Source organism: Anser anser (assembly GCF_964211835.1).
Source record: "Anser anser genome assembly, chromosome: 15".
Lineage (NCBI taxonomy): Eukaryota > Metazoa > Chordata > Aves > Anseriformes > Anatidae > Anser > Anser anser.
Genome location: NC_139736.1, coordinates 17910149 through 17931456, shown reverse-complemented (window position 1 = coordinate 17931456; position 21308 = coordinate 17910149). Strand labels below are relative to the sequence as shown.

The window sequence follows — 21308 nt, the reverse complement described above, 5'->3', positions numbered from 1 at the left end:
TTGCAAATGTTAATAGACAGTTGGAATCCAAGAAAACTTAAATGGCATCAATGTGGTTATTATTTAACCTCATTTAACAGCAAAGTGATGAGGTAGTTCTCTTCTTAAAATACTCTTGAAGTCTGATAAGCCTATAACTGGTCCTAGTTATTTTTAGTTTGATGTGGAAACCAAATCTCCTACCTGACAGATGCATGTTTTCCAACCAGAGGCATATATGAAAGAAGCTCAAAAGCATTTATGTGAAAGCCAGAAAATTTTGTAACCTTTTTCATTCAAATTTGATAGAGGTATGCCGAGCAGAAGAGAAACATATAGACAGTGGCTTTTACAAAGACACATACTATTTTGGTGTTTTTATTGTCTTTTTACATCAGTTGCATAGGCCACTTTTGCTGTTTTCAAGTAAAAAGAGTCTTTAAATTAGGTGAAATTGCCTGTTCTCTATAGCCTCATCGCTAATGCTTATATGAACTCCATCAGTGTTGATCTTCAGCACTTTCAACGCTGAGAAGTGTACTCTCTGATTTATAGCTAGAAGCAGTCAGAAAAATAATTCTTAGCAGAAAGAGAAGCTGACTGTCTGCAGAGTTTCATTCTTGCCATCTAAGACCAGCATTTTTTTTCCTAGAAGTGCTTCTAGTGTAACATGCCACAGTTAGTCACAATCTTAAATTCAAGTGGCTTTCAACTTTTTTTATAGTGAGTTCTTGCTGAGTTATTTTTCCTCAGCAAGTGAGGCTAGAAAAGTAAAAGATACCATCTGTGGTTATATTTATAATTACCATGTATCCTAACATTTGGACTAGAGATGTTTCTGCCTGCTTACCCACGCTTCTTATGTTCCGTTTACTGACATTTCAGAAACGTTTCCTCATAAATCGCTTGAAAGAAATAAAGAGCTGATTTATGGTATCCAATGTAAATGGTGGCATTTTAAAATTTTTTACAATTATTTTGAGATCCTTGTATGAGATTCTTTTTATGGGAGTATAGCTGATTCAACACATCATCTTCAGAAGAAACTGCCTTCACATGGGTCCTTATTCTGTTTCTGTGGACACTGGACCTGTATGTACATACAGTTAAAGCTTTTTTTTTTTTTTTAACTGACATCAAACAAAAAAATAACAGGCTGCCCTAGTTGATGATGAATTTGTATAAACTGATCTTGTAGTCCATGGTATCTTTCAGGGATACTGTGACAACAGTAAAAACTGTGAAGCTTAAATTTGTATGTTTAACTACAAATGAAATATCAACATAATATTCTCTATATGTTTTCTTTTCTCTGTGCTGTTCTATTAAAAATATTTTATGTTAGTCATGTTCAATGTGTATTTATGAATATTTAATATATAATAAATATGTATTTTATATATTAAGTTGATAGGTGCTAGATTCAGAATCACAGATTCTTGACTGAAAACAATATATAAATATATATATATGTAATATGCATTTAGCACTAACATTATTGTCCCCATTTTTCTTATCACTTGAAGGCCACTGAATGACAAACAGAATAACAATGGCAAAACGCCACTGAATACTTTGAACAACAATACACAAACATCAGCTGCCAACTCACCAAGACAAAACAGTAATATTCCTAGCAGGAAACCAGGACCTCTACCTTCAAGCTTGGATGACTTGAAGGTAAAAAAAATAAATAAATTTAAATTTGTCTATTCTTAAACATCAGTAGAGGTCATTTCATGGAAATCGTTGCTGTCAAGAATAAGCCTGGATATTATTTAACAAGGAAAAGTGTATTTTTCTCTCAACTGTTTAGAATAGAGCTGTGAAGTTTTCATACATGCCTCTTCCAGACTTAAAATATTTGTTTTGATTTAGCCTCCTCACAAGCACATGCTCTGACAATGACATCTCTTTCCCAAAGAATTAGAAGAGGACAAAGAATTTCAGACATTGTATAAGTACGTAATTTGATGGTAGCTTTGTTAAACTGTGAGGTGTACTTCATGTCAAATTTCCCTCTGGCAGATTTTAACACTGGGACAATAATTTTAGTATATCAGTGAAGAGGTTTAGTTAAGCAATAAAATTGAAAAGATGTCCTAATATATATTCAGAGGGGTTACTGGTATAAAGTTTACGTGGAAATAACACTACTAAGAGAGAAGAGAAAATAGAGATTTTCTCATCGGAGTTCAGCACATCATCTGAAAAGGAATACTAAATTTCAGAAAACCTTGAAGTTATAAATAACTATAGACTCTTTTTAAATTCTAGTATGAATGTACCGCGTACAATTCTTCCTTCTGAAAAACTTTAACAAGGATTAATACTGTGAGGGACCTACTGTAAATGAATCTGAAGAAAATTGGGGGCGGGAGGGGAGTTAGATTCAGATACTTTCAATAGCAAGTACTCATACGAGCCAAACTTGAGGAGTAGGGACATCTAGTGGGCCGTTAATTTCTCTCTTCCTTTACCGAGGCGTTGGGTTCTTGAGAGGTGGGTATTTTTTAAAAACTTGAAGGAATAAAAGTTGAGGTTTCTGAAGAAGAGATTCTCAGAACAGTAATGCATTTTTATAAGATAAAGCTAATAATTCCATATTTAATAAGTCTATAAGATGCAATTCAAACTATGGTGTTTGAAATAAGCTTTGGAATCTTTAAGTTATTAAGATATTAAACCATATCAGTTAATGCCTGAATTTTTTCTTTGCAGAGATTGAAGTTCTTCTCTCACCATTTCTGCATAATTTATTGGTATTCCTGCTAGTGCGATAACAGTAACCTAAGCAATACCTGCTGCTGGTGGTGTTTTTAACACTGAGTCATCTAAATCAGTTCTGATAATTTAGAATTTAGAAATGCACTGCAGAAAAATCGAAAAGTTGGAATGCTATCTCAAGGAAGTCTGTAGGGGATACTAGATGGGGGCAGCTTGGAGGGGAGTTGATTATCATTGTTAGGTGGACAGATACTTAACATAAAATTGACGTGGTTCTTAGAAACTTGTTATGCACAGATATTTCCATGACTTTTCTTCATTTCCTAATCATGAAGATCTTACTTCAAAACCATAGACCAGCAAAGCACTGAAAGATTACTGAGATCACTCTACCTCAACTTCTTTTAGAGAGAGGTGTTTATAACATGTTTTGAAGCACAGGATTAGATTACACTCAACGCATTTGCATTCTACGTTGTCTGTGAGGATTGAGGATATTTTTCTATCAGAGATTAGATTAATTTTGACTGCTTCTGCTTTTTAATTTTTGAAAGAAACCCATTTAGCACATAGCTGTAACCGTTCAATTGCTAATTAGAACGAAAGCCTTTTGTGTTTGATATGTCTACTGAGCCATGCAAATTACCTGATAAATTTCAGGTAAAACACATCTACCTGTCCTGGTAGTGTGATAAAAGGGTTCAGCATGCTAGTATTCAGAGCTTTTATTTGTATTGCTGCCACCTTCTGCAGCTTTTCTTCAGAAGTTTTTAGCCCACAATTGAAGTGCTTTCATTTTCAAATTTATAATAGGTATGAAAATTCAGCGTAACTCTGCAACTATTCATTGTACAGCAACTGAACACTACTAAGGTTTTGGCCAGGTAACCACTGAAAGTAAGTTGCTGGTTGTGGAAATGTGCTTATGATCATGCACACTGTCAGAACGCAGAGGTGGAATTACTAGTGAATATGCTGAAAAATATATTTTCTTACTAAAATGTAATAAGGTAAAATATATATAAATACGTTTTTATTTATTTTACTGTCAAACTTTATTTTATCTCAGGTAGCAGAGCTTAAAATGGAGTTGAAATTGAGGGGATTACCAGTGTCTGGAACAAAAACAGATCTTATTGAGCGTCTGAAACCATATCAAGATCTTAATAACAATGGAGTCACTACTACTAGCTCTGTTACAGTAACTACTTCTACTGGGGCCACAGGTAACACTGGGGAAGTGGCTGTAGCATTTCCTGTTGCAACACTTACTAAAACAGTGGCTAATACAGTATCCAGTTTTCCTTCAGAAAAAACAACTACTGGACCTGGCTGCGAAGTAGTAAATACTGAAAACATTAGCTCTCCTTTGCCTATATCTCCCTCTCCTTCAGAACAATCTAGTCTAAGCACAGATGATACAAGTATGGCAGATACTTTCACAGAAGTGATGACCATGATGTCTCCATCCCAGTTCTTAAGTACTTCACCACTAAGAGCAAATACAAGTGATGATAATCAGAATCGCAGCAGTGGAAGCATCTCAAGCATGGAGTTTGATGTAGCAGAAAAGGACCGCAAGCTTCAAGAGAAAGAAAAACAGATTGAAGAGCTCAAAAGGAAACTGGAACAAGAGCAAAAACTTGTGGAGGTACTGAAAATGCAACTTGAGGTTGAAAAGAGGGGACAACAGCAACACTCTCAGACTTCTGGTAACTCAGCTGCTTTGGAACAGAAGCAATTCAGTGCTGCTGTCAAGGATGAAAATGCTCTTACTGACTGCTTGAGCACAAGCCAATCTGTATCTGCAGCTAGTCATTCTTTAGGACAATCGGTATACACTAGTGGCCAGAATCCAGTTGCCAAAAAGGCGGTTGTTATCAAGCAGGAGATACCTGTGGCTAAAGCTGAACCTCAGAACGCCATTTCTCAATTTTATGTTAATCCCCAGAGGCAGCCACAAACTGCAGTTGTTGCCCAACCTCAAGCTTTACTGACTACCCAAGGAACTGCACAGCTGCTCCTTCCACTATCTATCCAGGGACCGAATTCTACCACTTCAGTGCAGCTACCAGTTGGAAATATAAAGTTACAGGTATAGGTGTTTTCATTTTTCATCCTGCAAACTACATGTCAATATTTGCTTAATTTAATATAGATAGATAAATGTGCTGTTTGTAAGATTCACTGGTAAAAATCAGTCTTGTTTTTTGCTTTAGAGAAAAGCTTAGTAACATTTATTAGCCAACCTGTTTATAACTTCTTCTAATACTTGCTTTCTTTGTAATCTTGCAAAGAGTTCTGGCTTCCCAGACTCTTTTTCTTGAATAGTATTTGTCTTACTGTATACCGCTACTGCCTCTGTGCATGTGGTTTTAGATTTATACTTCCAAATTCCACCACTTTACCTCCAACAGAAACAGCTTAAAAATCAGCATTTTATTTTGAGATATACCTGTTTTCAAAATGTGTTCAAACTTCCTTGTGTGGTGAGGGCTTATTACATTTAAAAATGGGAATCCTAGATTATAGTGCTCCAGTGGAGTTATAAAAAGAAACCATGGTTACACAAATATTGTTACTAGGCTGATTATAAGGTAGTATCACTGTGAATAAATACAGCATAAACCCAAATAGGATATAAATGCAGAGCTATGAGGTATCTGACCAGGCTGAAACAGTTTAACATCGTGACCTGTGGTAGAATGAAGGATATACCTCCTCATGGCGCTGCTATTGCCTGCTAGCTGGATGTAATCCCCTGCAGGCCTCACGGTTACTGTGCTAGCAGAGCACTTCTTCAGTGCCGGTGTGTGCTTGCTGTTTTGGCATGCTGTGAGTCAGGGCTTTGTGTTAGCATGTGTGCCGTCACATTTAGCAACACATGTGAGGGCTGTAAAGTTCTGATGGGGCTGGACCCTACCATCTACAGTGTAAGAGCAACTCCTGGTAACTGCCCACCCAGACAGATCTTTGTCTAAATTGTTCTAGAATCCTGCTAGAATTCTCTAACAACCTTAAGCAGCTTGTTCTGGTATTTCACTTCACTGCTATTGCAGAAAGTTTTCCTAGCTTCCAACTCAAACGCTCTTTCTTGAAGTCAGACACGTCTTGCCTTTAAAAACAGCAGTGGTCACTAAAAGTACAATGATCTTCTTAAAACAACTTTTATATATGATGGAAGTCTTGTCATGTTGCATCATCAGTTTTGTCTTTCAGGTTACTGAAACACAGTTAATTCTTCCTTACTGGCTGTGCTCTCTGCATCTCCAGCTATTTTCATTGCTCTCTGACGGACCCTCTCTAGTTTGTCTTCATCTTTTTTTAAACTGTTACCAAAATAAACACTACCCTCTAGCTGGGAACTCCCCAGTACCAGACAGAATAAAAACATTTTGTCTCCTGTACACAGTTCTCATTGATACCTCTTAGAATAAATGCTATAGATATTCTGCATAACCTATAGAATAGCTTTTAACATAATGTGATTTACTGTGAGGTACAAATAATGAAAATATTTTATCTTCACCCTTTAGGCTCAATCACAAGCTGGAATACAGACCCCATCACAAATACCTTCCTCTGGCCTGGGCCAGACAGCACCTCAGATGCATACTCCACAATCAAAACCAAACACCATCATGCAGCATGCACTTGGTCAGACCCAACAAATCAGAAAGGTTTGTGGATAGCAATAAGCATTAAGCGATGTACTGTTGTGTATTCTAATTCTAGGCAGTGCTTTTACAGTCTTTTTTGTCATGTGTGTCACATACAAATGATCAAGTCACTTAACATCTCTGTACCATGTTTTTCTTGTGATAACATGGGCTAGTAACTCATTCTCTTTCCAAAATTTCAGTCCTTGTAGGACTGCTTTTTCAGCTGCAAATAAATATACAAGGCTAAAGACTATTTTTTTTTTTTTGGTCTTAATGGTACTCTTATGGCACACGCTCACTTTGTTCTTCCTTATGCTTGGCACAAGCAATATACTAGCAATATACCAGTCAGTTTCTCCTATTTGCCACCAGCTCAAAATGGAAGATTCTGGTAGGCAGCTCTTCAGAGGAAGCTTTTGTCTGTAACTACAGATCTTCGTTCATTTCCAGGAGTTCCTTCTAGTGCTCCTCCTTTCCTTGCTGATTTCATCCTTACTGATGAAGAAAGCTATGGACTCAGGCACTAGGGACAGCAAGTCCAGTGAGTCAAAACCCCACTATACCTAGGATACTTCTCTTAGAGAAATGCAGGGAACAATGCAGAGAGAAATCCTTCTCTTCCTCTATATCCAAAACTATCAGCCCTGAAAGTTCCCATTCCAAAACGGATGTTTATCAGCACTAGATGCACAGCTTCGAGTGCCAACCCAGTCATGTTCATATGGTAACTGATACCAGTACCAGCCACCACAAAAGAAATAGCTTTCTCTTCCTTTGAGCCACATCCAGAAACCAAGAGATTGGTTTGGCTTCCTTATCAGTGCTGTGGTCTCTATGGCTTCCATGACTTAAGAGAACAAGGTTTTCCAGTCTGCCCCAAAGAAAGATAATTTAGAAACTATTAAAATTTCAAAATGAAAAGGATAATTTTGATGGTAAGTTATATAACTGCCACTCTCTAGACAGCTTGCTAGTAAAGGGGAACACAGCTAAATGAGCATCATCATTCTGCAGGCTGCCGGGTAAAGCTGTTTAATGGGCAGTGAGGTTACCCTACTGAAGCCAAAACTGACTGACACATATCCAAAAAGCAGATTTCCTCCAACCTGTCTGGGATTTGGTAAGGGGCTAACCGTATTTTGGTAATTTGACAGCTCCCCTGTAGAAATTTTCCAGTCATCCTCAGGCACATACTTGTGCCAGAGACTGGCAGTTTGCTTCCCTTGCTGTGAAGGACTTCGTGGAAGTGATTGCAGGAGATAGCCAGGAGTTGTGCCCTCTGGTCTTTCCCCATTCAGTGCAGTTACCGTGGAGAACACCGTGCTGGATCGCTCCAGCAGGCTTCAGCCTGCATCTGGTGGTGCTGGAGCTGAGCAGCCAGCCTGTCCTGCTGATCTGCTCACATCTACTGCAGTTCCTTACACAGGAAACCAGACAGTGTAATTGCATGATTTTTTACGTCAGAATGGAAAACAGCAATGCAGTACAATAGATCAGGACAGTTGTAATATGCATTCAGTATTAGTTCTACCTGATTGCTGTTTGCGTTCCTGAGCCTTAGGTGTTTCAGCAAGCAGCCTGGGCCATTCCAGCTAATGAACTGTGAGTAATGCTGTTTGTTAATTTAACATTTTTTAGTGAAGTTAGTCTTCCTAATAACGATCACCTCCATAAACAGTTGTTTTCTAGAATTAGTTTCCCTCAAATTCCTCCAGACTTTCTCAGGCAGCTCAGCTTTTTATGCAAGCCAGCTGATTATTCCACTTGGTTGCTGCTACATACTTGTGGTGTCTCTCCGCATTCTAGCTACCAAATGGCCCTGGTTCTTGAGTTAATTCAGGAATAAGGAGACCTCTCCACAGAAAGGGCAACAGTTTTCACACAGGTGATCCACGTGGCCAACAAACTGCATTAATCCCTCTCAGAGCAGACCTCAGTTGGTATTCAGGCTGCACTCCACAGAGCTTTTCCTAGCCTTATCTCCATCCCTGATCTCAGATTTGTCACACCTTTGTCACAAAGGTATCCGGGAGTGAAACTGAATTAAAACAGTCTTATGCACTCAGATTGCCTCATACAGGCATGAAGGCATGTTCTGTGAGGAGAGGCTGAGGGCACAGGGGTTGCCCAGTCAGGAGGAGAGGAGGCCGAGTGGTGGCTTCATGGCTCCACAGCTCCCTGAGGAGGGGAAGCGCAGAGGGTGGTGCTGGTCTCTGGTCCTGGGAACCAGCAATGAGATGCGGGGCATGGCTCAGAGCTGTGCCTGGGGAGGGTAATACCGAGCACCAGAAAATAGTCTTTGCCCGGGAGGGTAGTCAGACACTGGGCTGGGCTTCCTGGGGGGTGGTTGGTGCCCCATGGCCGTCAGTGGTCACGAGGCACGTGGATAATGCCCTCAGGAACATGCTTGAACCTTTGGTCAGCCCTGAAGTGCTCAGGCAATTGGACTTGGTGATCTTTGTAGGTCCCTTCCAACTGAACTACTCTATTCTCATTTGTATCGGGCTAGAAGGTGGTTCATTGTATTGACTACCCACTAAGTGGGGAAGTTATGCACACTGTATTAAACTGTTCCATACTCTTTTGAATGTATATCAGAAAAAATAAATTACACTACATAATGCTTCCTGGAAGATCACAGGAGAATATTTTACTTATCAGGGATGACTAAAGCATGTCATGGCACAAAGTTTCTTTAAAAGAATAATAGCTCTAGATTTACACATTAATCCACTGGAGGGAAGAACAGGTACAGATAACATCCCCTTAACAGGGAATTTAAGCAAGCAAGTATTTAAAAAAAAAAAAAGTCTTAAACTTCATTAAATGCCATTTACCCAATATTATTGATTATTAAAAATACTAAGACTGATATATTAATCCTTTACAGGTTTTTCCACCTACCACATCCAATACAGTGTTTTCCTATCAGACTGCACCAGTTACAACACCTTCACAGTCTTTTATTAATAAAACATCAAATTCTAACATTCATACTGGAAGCAATCAGGCTCCGTCTGTTCAGAATGGACCTGCTACTCCTAGTAAGGTAAGATCAGTCCAACTGCGCTCCATGAAGTTCACTTTTATATTAATCATTTTAAATAATGTGTGACTGTATATATTGCAGGTCTCTCAAGGAGGAATAACATATTGTATATTTTAATGATACATATGTTTATATATCGTGTGTGAGAAAGTAAAAACTTATTTTATCCCTCATATTATACTATTGTTGTTTGTAAATATTTAGATTGGTATGGCAGAATACTATAATCTGTACAACATGATACATCTCAATTTCATTAAAATGTATGTTTAGACTTTTTTTTTATTATTTCATGCAGCCTGGCTCTCCTTCTCAAGCCCAGCCTTATATCGTTCAGCAATCTCTCTTCAACAACACAGTATCCAAGACAAAAGATCCCCCCCGTTATGAAGAGGCTATAAAACAGACCCGCAATATTCAGACATCTCACCGTGAGGTAGTTATTTTTGCTTGTTTAGTTTATTAAAAGTATTTTGTTTCTTCAGAATTATCAGAGTCATTGTTTATTGCAGTTTTTTCTTTGGCGTCAAGATTTTCTAAGGTACTCTTAATATTCTCATAACTGTATTTAACTGCAGGATTCATGTTTTTTTGACGAAATTAACAGACATGTAAATAAGTCTTAAATTATCAAGCTGACGATAAATATAATCGGGATAACGCTGCTATTGCTACTTAACAATAACTGTCATTCAGTGGACTTGTTTCAAGGATGTATGATACCCAGATTTCAGGCATAGAAAGTACATTGAAAAGTACTTTCCCAAACTGAGGAAACTTGAGGAAAATGTGTGCATGAGTGTGTTTATACGCACATACGGAAACATATATACACACTTGAACAAACGTGCTTGCTTGAAAGGAGGCTTTATTTAGTGAGCTTGGTGAATAATCCTACAGGGTGCTTTGTCAGTTTACTGTGATATCCTTCAGATTCTAAGAAAGTTGCAAACAAACCTAATGAGCATCCCTAACCTCATGCGTTTCAGAATTATCCCAAAAGAGATACTTTCATATTGACTTAGTATTGCGTGCTGTTTTTGTGGTGGCAGGCACTCAGGCAGAAGCATGACTATCTAATGCCATTTCATATGTTATTGGCATGGGGAAAAAAAAAACAACAAAAAACAGATACAAACTATATTGTATATGATGGTTATTCACAAGTTGTCTCTTAGAGAAAGCAGTTCAGGTTGCACCCCCAGTCTAGTTGCTATTCCGAATATTTCCCTTCTGCAAAACAGGGCTAGCAATTCCCCTTCTTATCCCTAGTTTTCTGCATCTCTCTTTTAGGTTGCCTTCATGAAAACTTTGTGTTGCTTTTCATATTTTTTCTCCTATTCCTTTGTACTGAAACCAACCAGAGGAATTCTACAAGTGTCTCTCCAAACTCTCTATTATCTAGATTGACAATTTCATAAGAAGAATTTTGGTCTTGATCATAGGTTAGTACTTAGGTACTACTTAGAGAGGCTAGGATCAATCAGCTTAGAAATACTACTTTCATACTGCATGTAAAAGAATAACCCTTTTCTCCTGCACTACAGATTTCCAGTGCACACAGTCAGCAGATGGATGATCTTTTTGATATTCTCATCAAGAGTGGAGGTAAGCCAAGTAACATCTGTGTGATGGAGAGATTTAAAACCTCATAATAAAAACTCAGTACTGTATTCAATGGATTGAAAGGAAAGAATTCTGCCAGTGACAGGAGGTATCCAATCTGAATGAAGCTAGTATTCCTGAAAGTTTGTGTTAATTACCTATAAAAGAAAACATTTACGAAAACACATACAGTCAAGCAGCTATGGAACTTCTTTTCTTGCAAATTAGCCCAGGCAGACTTTCTCTGTAATCCACACAGTATTCAAGTGATTAAAATAGCACCTTGCATTAGCAGAGACATACTTTATAAAGATTGAAAAAGTTGCACAAGTCCATATTATACTGAAATTATACCATAAAAAGAATAAGGGAAGAGCAAAAGCATGTTGATACTACTTGTTTTCCAGTAGTGTATCTTTGATATTTAGAGCTGGTAACACAGGGTTATATTTAATGAAATGTTATGTATGAACTACATAGAGACATTAATGAGCAACAACTTTCTATGTTAGTTGAAACAAGACAGCTATCAGAAAGGAAGTGAAATAACCAAAGCAATATATAAAGTAGCTTTGCAGTTTATACAGGAGGCTTTTAGGCATAATTAGGCTTTGTAGACTAAGATGCCATTACAATACTGGGAAAAGTTCTGGTGTGAAGCAATTCAATTAATTTAATGTTTTGTACTACTGTCTTGTAAAGATTTTGACAGCAGTGAATGCCAGAACATAAGTGATTTGATTGTAGGCTGTGAGAAGATTTTAGCCATATTCTAAGCATCCAAGTATTTTTCTCTTTTTCAAAGCAAATTGCAAAGTCAGCTGAAGAAAATGGAGTAGACAGTGACAGCGTAAGATAAGTGACTTGCGCAGTGAACAACTCATACTAAGTTTACAAATGCTTTCATTGCTCTTATTAAAACATTGCATCAGTAGTTCAAAGAAGCTGTACCTCTGAAACAGAGAATGTATGAAACATTAGCGTGCTTATTTAAGTATTTGCTTCAAATATGGCATTACTAAACCTATTTGATTTTAAGGTAACAACTGCTCTGTATTTGCCAAGTTGCCACAAAAAGCAAGAACATTTTCTGATTGTCTTTATGAAAAAGGAAATAAGTATTCAGGGCTATTGCACTTACATTGCAAGTTCTACATTGAAAAATGTTTAGTTTATTAATGTACTCTAGGAGAGTGAGAAGGTTAATTTCCTAATGTTTTGCCTTTACTGAGCAATCATTTTATTGATGCTCTTACACAGATAAAAAAAATGTACGTTTTCCTTGGAAAACAGGTACAAAATATATGGTCAAGTGCATTTTTGTTGGCAGAAACATCATCTGTGCTAGAGGATTTACTCACATATTTTTGTCTGTCAAACATTCTAGACCTAATCTTATTTTTGGACTCCATTCACATGTAAGAATTAATTGGAACTTACCTTGCTTTATTTCCTTTTACTGCTACTACCACTAAATTACTCTCCTTGACAGAAGAGTAGTTTTCAAATTCTAGAATCAGTTATGAAAGCATCCTAATCACATTAAATGATCTCTTAGATAATTCGTCACAGTGGACACAGTATTAAACAGGTATGGAATTGAAAATTGGTTCAGATACTGTTTCCTATGTGGGGAAGTAGATGGTTCTATAATTATTCTAGTTAGAAGAACTATAAACATGAAGGAGGTAAAGCTGTCATCTAGAGAACTATTCCTTTTCTCATTGATACAAGTATTCTCATCAGCTGGAGTATTACTTGAAAGCAGAACTCCAGAATTTGTTTTAAAATATTTTGTTGTTCACGGAGTATCTGGCATGGTTAGTCTGATGTATACGTAGTGTTTGTACTATCAGAACAGCAAAATGAGTTTTACTCCATTGAGTTTACTGTAGGTACATCTCAAAGTGGGCAAAAAAGGTGTAGAAGTTTTACAGTATATGTCATTATCTTTTTTTGAATTCTGGTTTATTTGTTTTATTACAGAGATTTCCCTTCCAATAAAGGAGGAACCATCTCCCATTTCTAAAATGAGACCAGTAACAGCCAATATCACTACAATGCCAGTGAACACAGTGATATCCCGCCCCCCACCCCAAATCCAAATGGCCCCTCCTCCTGTGTCCTTAGAACCGACAACCAGCTTGTCTATAAGTCTGGAAAATCAGCTTGAAGCCCTCTTGGATGGAACTTTAACTTCAGGTAATGAAATTCCTCAATTGACAAGCAGCAGTGAAGACAGAGAGTCATTTTCTTTAATTGAAGACCTCCAGAATGATCTGCTTAATCACTCCAGCATTTTAGATCACTCTCATTCACCCATGGAAACATCTGACCCACAGTTTACCACTAATAATTCTTGTCTATCTCTTGACCTTCCTGATACAAATTTAGACAATATGGAATGGCTAGACATTACAATGCCCAGCTCCTCATCTGGACTCACCCCTCTCAGTTCTACTGCCCCCAGCGTGTTTTCGACTGACTTTCTAGATCCACAAGACCTGCAGTTGCACTGGGATTAAGCTATAGCCAATGAGAACATGACCTGCAAATCTCTTTCCAGCAGAGGTCCATTATTACACTATTCTGATTGCAGTTAAGATAATTAAGATAGCAATGTTTGGAAGAACAAATGCTTGAAAGTAATTCCTTATTGATGTTCAAGTTTACAACGGTGAATTACTTTATGCTTCTATCATTAATGCAGATCAGGGCCCTCTGGAAGCTGTATTTCACAAGTCAAGAAAGGATGATTATGCTTACTGATTAGAAGTACCCCATGGGAAACTCATCACAAATATGAAAAGTTATGTCTCTGACTTTGTAATGCTTAAATGAACAACACAATGTGGATAATCTTAGAGAAGAAAAAGTGAGGCTTAAATGTCTATATTGACCCAGTGAGATGTCGTTTGAGAGAGGGTGAGGTATCACTGCACTTCATTGTTCCTGTGGATAGCCTGAGCCAGGTTCAAAATGAATTGTGAGGGCAAAGGCAAGTAGAAGCACTGGCTGGTTCAGTGAAATTTCATATCTCTAGTCTCTAAATTTGTTCAAGTTTTTTTATATTTTGGTTTTGTGGTTTTTAAAACTTTTCCCCCATTCTTTAATCATGAGGGAAGAATTTAACTGCATCCAAAGGGATATTAAGTGTAACTGCAAGAAATCCACTGTAGCTAGGCCAGGTAATATTGAGAACACTGAATTTTCTATTGCAATGCTCTGGATTTAATAGCTAGGTTTTAATGTGTATATCAGACAGTTATTTGTATACTCTTTTCAACTTTGTATAGCTTATTTTTGTGAACAGAGGGGAACAGTGGTCTTTAAGCAACAGATTACCATAATGAAAATAATAAATATCCTAATTTAATTTGTCATTCAGGATATTTGTTAGTTCATTGAATACAGTATCTCAGCATATTAGAAGATATGGAGGAAGTAGAAAAGTTTAATTAATGCGGTTATGCTCTATGATCCTGCAAACATCTGTGCAAGAACAGTCCCAATGCCCTCAATGAAGGGTGTTTGTAGGATCAGGCCAAGCTGCAGGACAGTACTGACAGGACAACCATCATTTCTAACAGAATCTGTATCTATTGAATAGCCTTGTCTACCACTACATAGCATCAGGGAAGCTAAACAGAAATTGCTCAGTAAGAATCCTAAATAGCACACAACTATAAAAGGCAAATAAGCAGTATTGGGATGAGAAGGCATATTTCATACGTATAGACAACAGTGGAAATAAGGTTCTTAACTCATAGCACAGCACGTAAAAATACACTTTTAAGCCCTGAGTTGTTGTTCCTCAGTCTATTATGAAAGCAGTCAGGGAAAAAAAAAAAAGCTAGTATAAGCAAAATACTTCAAAATTCCATAGTTGTATCTCAGGTGATAGCTGTTAAATGTTGTCATGGATGACGTAGGCTTATAATCAAATACAATTTGAATTATTCCATGAGGGAATTTCTAAATTAAGAGAAAAGGAAACAGTCCCCTATTTCATGAACAATTGAAAGGAAATACATATTCCAGTGTGAAAACTGATCTTATCTCAGAACGCCTTCCTCAACACCAAACTTCAAAATCCAAAGTTCTGTAGGAACAAAATTTGAAATGGCATGAAGCTTTTGCTTACTTCTTGGAGTAACAATATGTATCAAACAGTACCAAAACAAAAAGTACCTTTTAACTGCTTAATAATCTGTATCACATTAAAAAAAAAATCATGTTAATATCAAAGTAAATACTTTTGTCATAAAATTTCGTGGAATTATCTGCAAGTTCTGTGTCTCCAGATAACCAGTGCAGTCTGTTTTACCAATGTTAGAAAATTCCATTGACTTCAGATAAAATACTGAATTATATCAATGATTGAGGGTTTAAACTGGCATCACATCAGCCACCTGCACTTTAAATCATTATATATCTTCAGTAGTTTTACTGGCCAGGATTTACTTTAAGGACAGAAAAACAGTCTATCAAGATTTTCACTACAAAAGCTGAAAGACATACATCCATTCTTGCTGTGCCTACTATACTTGAGTACAATATCATGTGTGGACTGTCTGCCTTAAATTTTGATGCTATATGATTCTTTAATAACATTGGACAAATAGATCCAACTTTTTGCATTCCTTTTCATCATATTAGCTTGGGAGCTAATACTCTGAGATACTAAGTGCCCTCAGCTATTACTAAAATAAGAATTAAAGACTCTTGGTCTGATAGGAACAAATCTGAATGAAATTTATATTGTTCTACAGTACTGTCAATGAATTATGTGTGATTTACCACACATCATACACGTATGTATGGTTAGAATGACCCCTTTTTGACCCTGCCTCCTGATTAAATAAGAGGCAAGTAAATTTATTGCTAGAGGATAAATTAACCTAGAGCAACTGTACTGTCATTTTTTATGTGCATGTAAATATTGCTTAAAACTGGCAAAGTCATCTTGCTACAAAACTATCCTCATTGGCAGTGTAGGATGTTAATTAATCCATAGGAATCTATGTGCAGAAATAAACTGAAACAGCTGAGATGTGTTGTTACCAGTACAGTATAGCTTTCTTACTCTAAAAGTCTATTTGCAAAAAATAATAATAATTAAAAAAATTAAGGGATCATTTTAGTTTTTAAAGTACAAATACTCTAGTGTAGGGAATGTGTGATTTTTTTTCTTTTTTGTATATTTCAGGGTTATGTGTATTAAAATCTTATATATAATGGTTTGCTTTAGACTTTGTTCTGGAATGTGATATATTTGCCATAGTTACATACGCCGGTTATGGCAAAAATAGATTTTGCTTAGATTTTTGTGTGTGCATGTTTTACATGACAATTTTTGTAATACAAATACAACACATCTTAGAAATGTAATCATGACTGTGCAGTTTGACTGTACAGAACTGAATATTTCTCATTAAGAGAACAGTTGCAAAGGAATGCACTGGCACTAAATTTGCCATAAAATGGCTTCCATATGCTAACAGAGGACGTAATATTAAATGTGCTCTTAGTAAATGCTTACAAAGTAATTAAGAATACCGTTTTATCAGTGTGAAATTCAAAAGTTGGTGTTTACACTTCTAGACATGGAGAGAGCTTGGCCATGTTTTGCAGGGCTAATGTTAATCAAGAGGAGTAGCATCCTGCATTTAATACAGAAATGGTATTTGTTACGCACTTTTAGTGCCATACAGCATTAGTTAAGGCAACTAAGTTTACAGTCAAAATTTTATTTAACATTACAAATAGTTAAGGAATCATTGTCATAAATTTAGCGGTTGTATCTGAGAATAAAATCAGTTTATGCAGTTGTTCTTTACAGAAATTTAGGGTCTAATCCAGCAGTGTGGGCTTGCAGAATCAGCCCGTTAAAAAGCTGAGGCCACAGCTTTTAGAAGCAGTCAATGCTGAAATTTCCTTTCAAGGTACTTCTAAATTCACCAACAGGGTTTATCTGTAAGGAAGCAGGTGATCAAAACAGAAGTTTCAGCTTTAAACTTCTCTGTTACATAATCTCAAACATTCAGTTGCCTGAAAAGCATAGGCACCATAATTGGAAACCAAGCACAAGCTGTTGAACTGCTTTCAAGGCAGAGAAAATGCAATCACAGAATACATTTAACTGGAAGGGCATTATGTAATCAAAACACAATAAAGCTCACTGATGTATACAATTACTTGGATTGCATCTTCAGTATATTATAAACTTACAGCAAATTCTATTAAAACTGGAAAAAAAGATCTTCCACTTATCTCTAGTAAACGTTTTGTCGAATCGCTTTATTTTGTGGTCTCTTAAATTACCTTTTGATGATTTCTAGACCACACTACAAGTTTTTCTTTTGCATGAGATACGTGGAATGGACTTGCATATAGTATATACATGGCCAATAAAGAGTATCCATTAAAACCTGAAATAATCTCAAATACTCCTTTTATTTGCTACAAAAAAAAATATAAAGTGCAAAAAAGAGACACCTACATCATTCTGTACTGTCTAATACTGAATATATAGACATATAACTTAAAAGCGCATGAATGCATTTTTAGAAATCTAGCCAAAAAAGCTATTCTTGCTATGAGAGCAAATTCTCACTAAGAGGCAGGGAATGGCTAACAACTATATAATCACACTATTTTTATAAAAAAAAAATACAGCTCAGATATTCAAAAGACAGTCTAAATTAAATTATAGTAATATAAAAATTTAAATAGGAACCAAAGCATTGCCATTTATATTGCCAAAGGAGGCACTTTGTATTTTGAAGCATAGGAAAGTAAATCCCGGAAGTGTTACCCATACTTTTTTAAAATAAAGGATGTAGATATTTTCAAAGCTGTTTTTGATGTTTAACAGTGCAGATTTGTTTTTGTTGTTTGAGAAATTTGTATTAAGTACTAGCACAGGCTTTTTTTCCAGATAGGATTTTCCTCACAGTACTGCTTGCAGTAGAAATAACGCTAACCCTAGTAGGTGTTTCTCTTCTTATTTTCATAGTCATAATTATGTCTTAGCATCTCATTTTGTGAAAAGAAGAAGATAGATACCTGTTTCTAGGGCCATCTTCATTTAAGCACTACTTTACTAAATGCGAATTATGGCAATCAGGGCGTCAGTTTATGTATTGCCTTTCTATAAGAAACCATGATGCCTTTGTATTTGCTGTTTGCACCCCTAAAATCAATTCCATATGTTTGAATGCCATATGTTTTGCACATTGTACTGTATATATGTAATGCATACTGTATTTTTATATGTGTAGTACATTTATCAAATATTTTGTACATAGTGGCAATATTGTAGCTACTGAGGAAATGTTTGATATTTCAGCATTTTTGCTAAGTGTCCCAAATAAAAAATGAAAACTGTGTTTAGTTGTCTGTGCTTACTTAATAAAAGCAAAAAATGCCATTTTAATAGTTACTGAAATTTTGATTCTTGTGAGTCAAAAACATTTTGACTATGCTTCCCAGTACCTTTCTCACAGAAAGGAATGAGAATGAAATCTGGACTTAGACGACAAACTCCAAAAGTCTGACGGCTTGTCTTTAGAGTCAGACAAAATCTGTAAGAATAAAGATGTCCTGAACTTCCAAAGTTTTTGTTTATTTTCAAAAAGCAATACCAGTATGTTAACTCCTTCTCTGTCTTCTCTGTTATTCTTGTCTCAATGAAATGTAAGGTAAGAACCCTGATGCAGATACCCTGATTTATAGAGCTATTAACTACCTTCAAACAGATCAGGACGAAAGCAATAGGCAAAGCTTTCTTTTACCTTCAATAAGTGTTTTATTCAGTATTTCTGTCATAAAAAAAATAATCCCAATTTATGTATGAGTTCCAAACTATCTTATGTAATGCATACATTGGACCTGTGCTATTCTTCAATATATTTGAAATGAAGTGGCTTCATAAAAATTAAAACAATTGTAAACAATGACCTTTTACACAGCTTGTGAGCCATACAGTCCTTACTTAATGTCATCTCACTTTCATGATGTGCACCTGCATGATGTGCACCTGCACCTGATGTTCACCATCCCCTAAACTTCATCTATTTACTAGTTCACTAAAAAATGACTTTTTGTTTGGCTCAATCCAATCTTCAAAAAATAAGCTTTCAAAAAATATTGCAACATTTACACGGTAATTTTTAGAAGGTAAGTACAGTTTGGAATGGATGACTTTTCCTGGGCTATCCAAAGAGTAACCATGTGGTAATTGCTCTGACAGCATACTAACTGCAGAGATGTATTGAGTAACTTTGTATGTTTCCTAATTTTTTTTGTTTTCCATTATGAGCCAAATAGCCTTTCATGTAAGTCCTCTAAAGTCTAGCACCAGAGCAGACTTTAAAATTACATAATGTATCCATTGACTGTTTGTGGGAGTACTAAAAAGATCACTGAACAAGCACTAGTTTAAACCCCTCCCATCAAAAAGAAAAATCCATCAAAAGTCAGGAAGCTGTGGTAAGACTAGGAAAAAATTAGTATGGGTAATGATTCTAGTACATGTTTTTGTCAGCCACTGAGAGTCAAGTCTCTTGCAAAATCCTCTTGAAGATAATATTGGATTAGTCAACATCCTTTTCTGGTAGAGAGGGGAACAATAGGCCACGCATCATAAACCTGCCACACATCTTAAACGCATTTTAAATCTGACTTTAAGTCAGGTGTAAAACCTAGAGCAAAAGTGAGACGATACTCTGATACTGCTCTGCCTCACAGTGCCAGGGTGAAAAAGGAAGAAGGAAAAACCTACAGCTTCCTCCAAGTGAGGTTTTTCAGGGAAGAAAAAGGGCAACTCAAAATACAGAACAAAGGAGGCATTTGATCGGCACCCACTCCTGCTGTGAATGATTGCTGCCTCGGGCATGTCACTGCCCTGGAGCAGAGGGATTGGTTCCAATGACCTGCTCAGATCAGGCCACAGCACTACGTCTCTTAAAAAGCTGTGCCTGTGAGACCAGACAAGCTTATGAACATTCCCCAGGTAGGCTGCTGTGTGTGTTTGACTGTTAGTGTAACCTCAGCTGTTACTGCAACATTTTGCTCACTTATGCAAATGAACCTTTAAGGCCTCATAGAATTAAGTCAAAAGCTGTTAAAATATAACTGCAGATTACTGGATTGTATTTCACCTGTAACACAGGCTTCTGCTCCCAACTGAGTCACAGTGTCACTGACAGAAATAATGCCCAAGTAAGTTTACAGGGGTGTTCTCATCAGCTACAAGACACTTTATAGTACTAATATTGGATTAAACAAGAATGGAATAGTGTTTGTACCATTTTTCTGGTTAGGACCTACCTGTAATTCTTGAACAACAGAAAAGAATTTCTAAAACCCAAGTAAGTACAAAGCATAAGTCTATCCTATGAGAAAATAAGGGATATTTCAAAATGGTAAGTCACAGAAAGGATTAGAAAGTGATTTGTGATGTAGACAGGGCTATACCAACTGTCATTCATGACTTTCCTAAATTGTTTCAAAGTTTTTGAGATGTGCTGGATTGTGGGATTTCATATTTGCATTTTGTATTCTGCACAGCTTATGTTTTAGAACAAACAGCCCTATGCATTTCTTCAGGAGAAAGTGCTATGAGCTTTTCAACTTGCACCCGATTATTTTCATCATGAAGCTGCTTCATTTTTTGCTATGATATTTCCATGTGGAGGCAATCCCCATAATAGATCACCCACCCTTTCTTTATTAAAGGCTGTTTGATGCTGATGACATTAGGATTTATTACACAACCACATCTACTATCAATATAGAAGTAACCCATAAAACTGAACAATATGCCCTGTAAGTCTTGTAAAATACCTTTTCTGTATGAACTTAAATCACTCTAAAAGTTTTTAGGCTGTATGTGCCACAAACTCACCTTCAGGTATCACACTCCGAACACAAACATCGGAAAACAAGAGCAGTTTTTCATTACGCCTTTGTGCATTGCAGAATTAGTAGTATAATAGTTAGAGTGTATCAGTGATAAATCTCTTGTTGGGTCCCAACTAGCAATTTAGTATTTTGATAATGTTACAGAGAGCTATAAACACATAACCCTCCCCCACAAACTGTGCTCCTTTTAGTGTTACAGAGTAAACACCAACATGGGGAGGGCTGTTGAAGCTTGCGATCATGCTGAATTGACTTCTTCCACAAGCTAAAGCCTGGCTTTCAATAAGAACTGAATATATTAGACCATGCTCTACAAATGGCATCAACACAAGAACCTTTCTTCTGTACAACTTTAAATG

At 36.6% G+C, this 21308-nt stretch overlaps 1 protein-coding gene across 6 annotated transcripts in view; it reads left to right on the top strand.

The window, feature by feature from the left end:
* The window catches only part of MRTFB (myocardin related transcription factor B), an 88442-nt gene extending 70029 nt beyond the window's left edge, over positions 1-18413 (top strand). For 5 of the 6 annotated variants that reach the window (XM_083799814.1, XM_083799812.1, XM_083799813.1 and 2 more), the window contains 7 exons: positions 1506-1659; positions 3776-4801; positions 6243-6386; positions 9259-9417; positions 9716-9853; positions 10965-11025; positions 13009-18413. In XM_083799814.1, the coding sequence (XP_083655940.1) occupies positions 1506-1659; positions 3776-4801; positions 6243-6386; positions 9259-9417; positions 9716-9853; positions 10965-11025; positions 13009-13547 (2221 nt within the window). In that variant the 3' untranslated portion in view covers positions 13548-18413. The remainder of the gene's footprint in view (positions 1-1505; positions 1660-3775; positions 4802-6242; positions 6387-9258; positions 9418-9715; positions 9854-10964; positions 11026-13008) is intronic. The other variant, XM_083799816.1, reaches the window with a different exon arrangement.
* The last annotated feature ends 2895 nt before the right edge of the window (positions 18414-21308 follow it).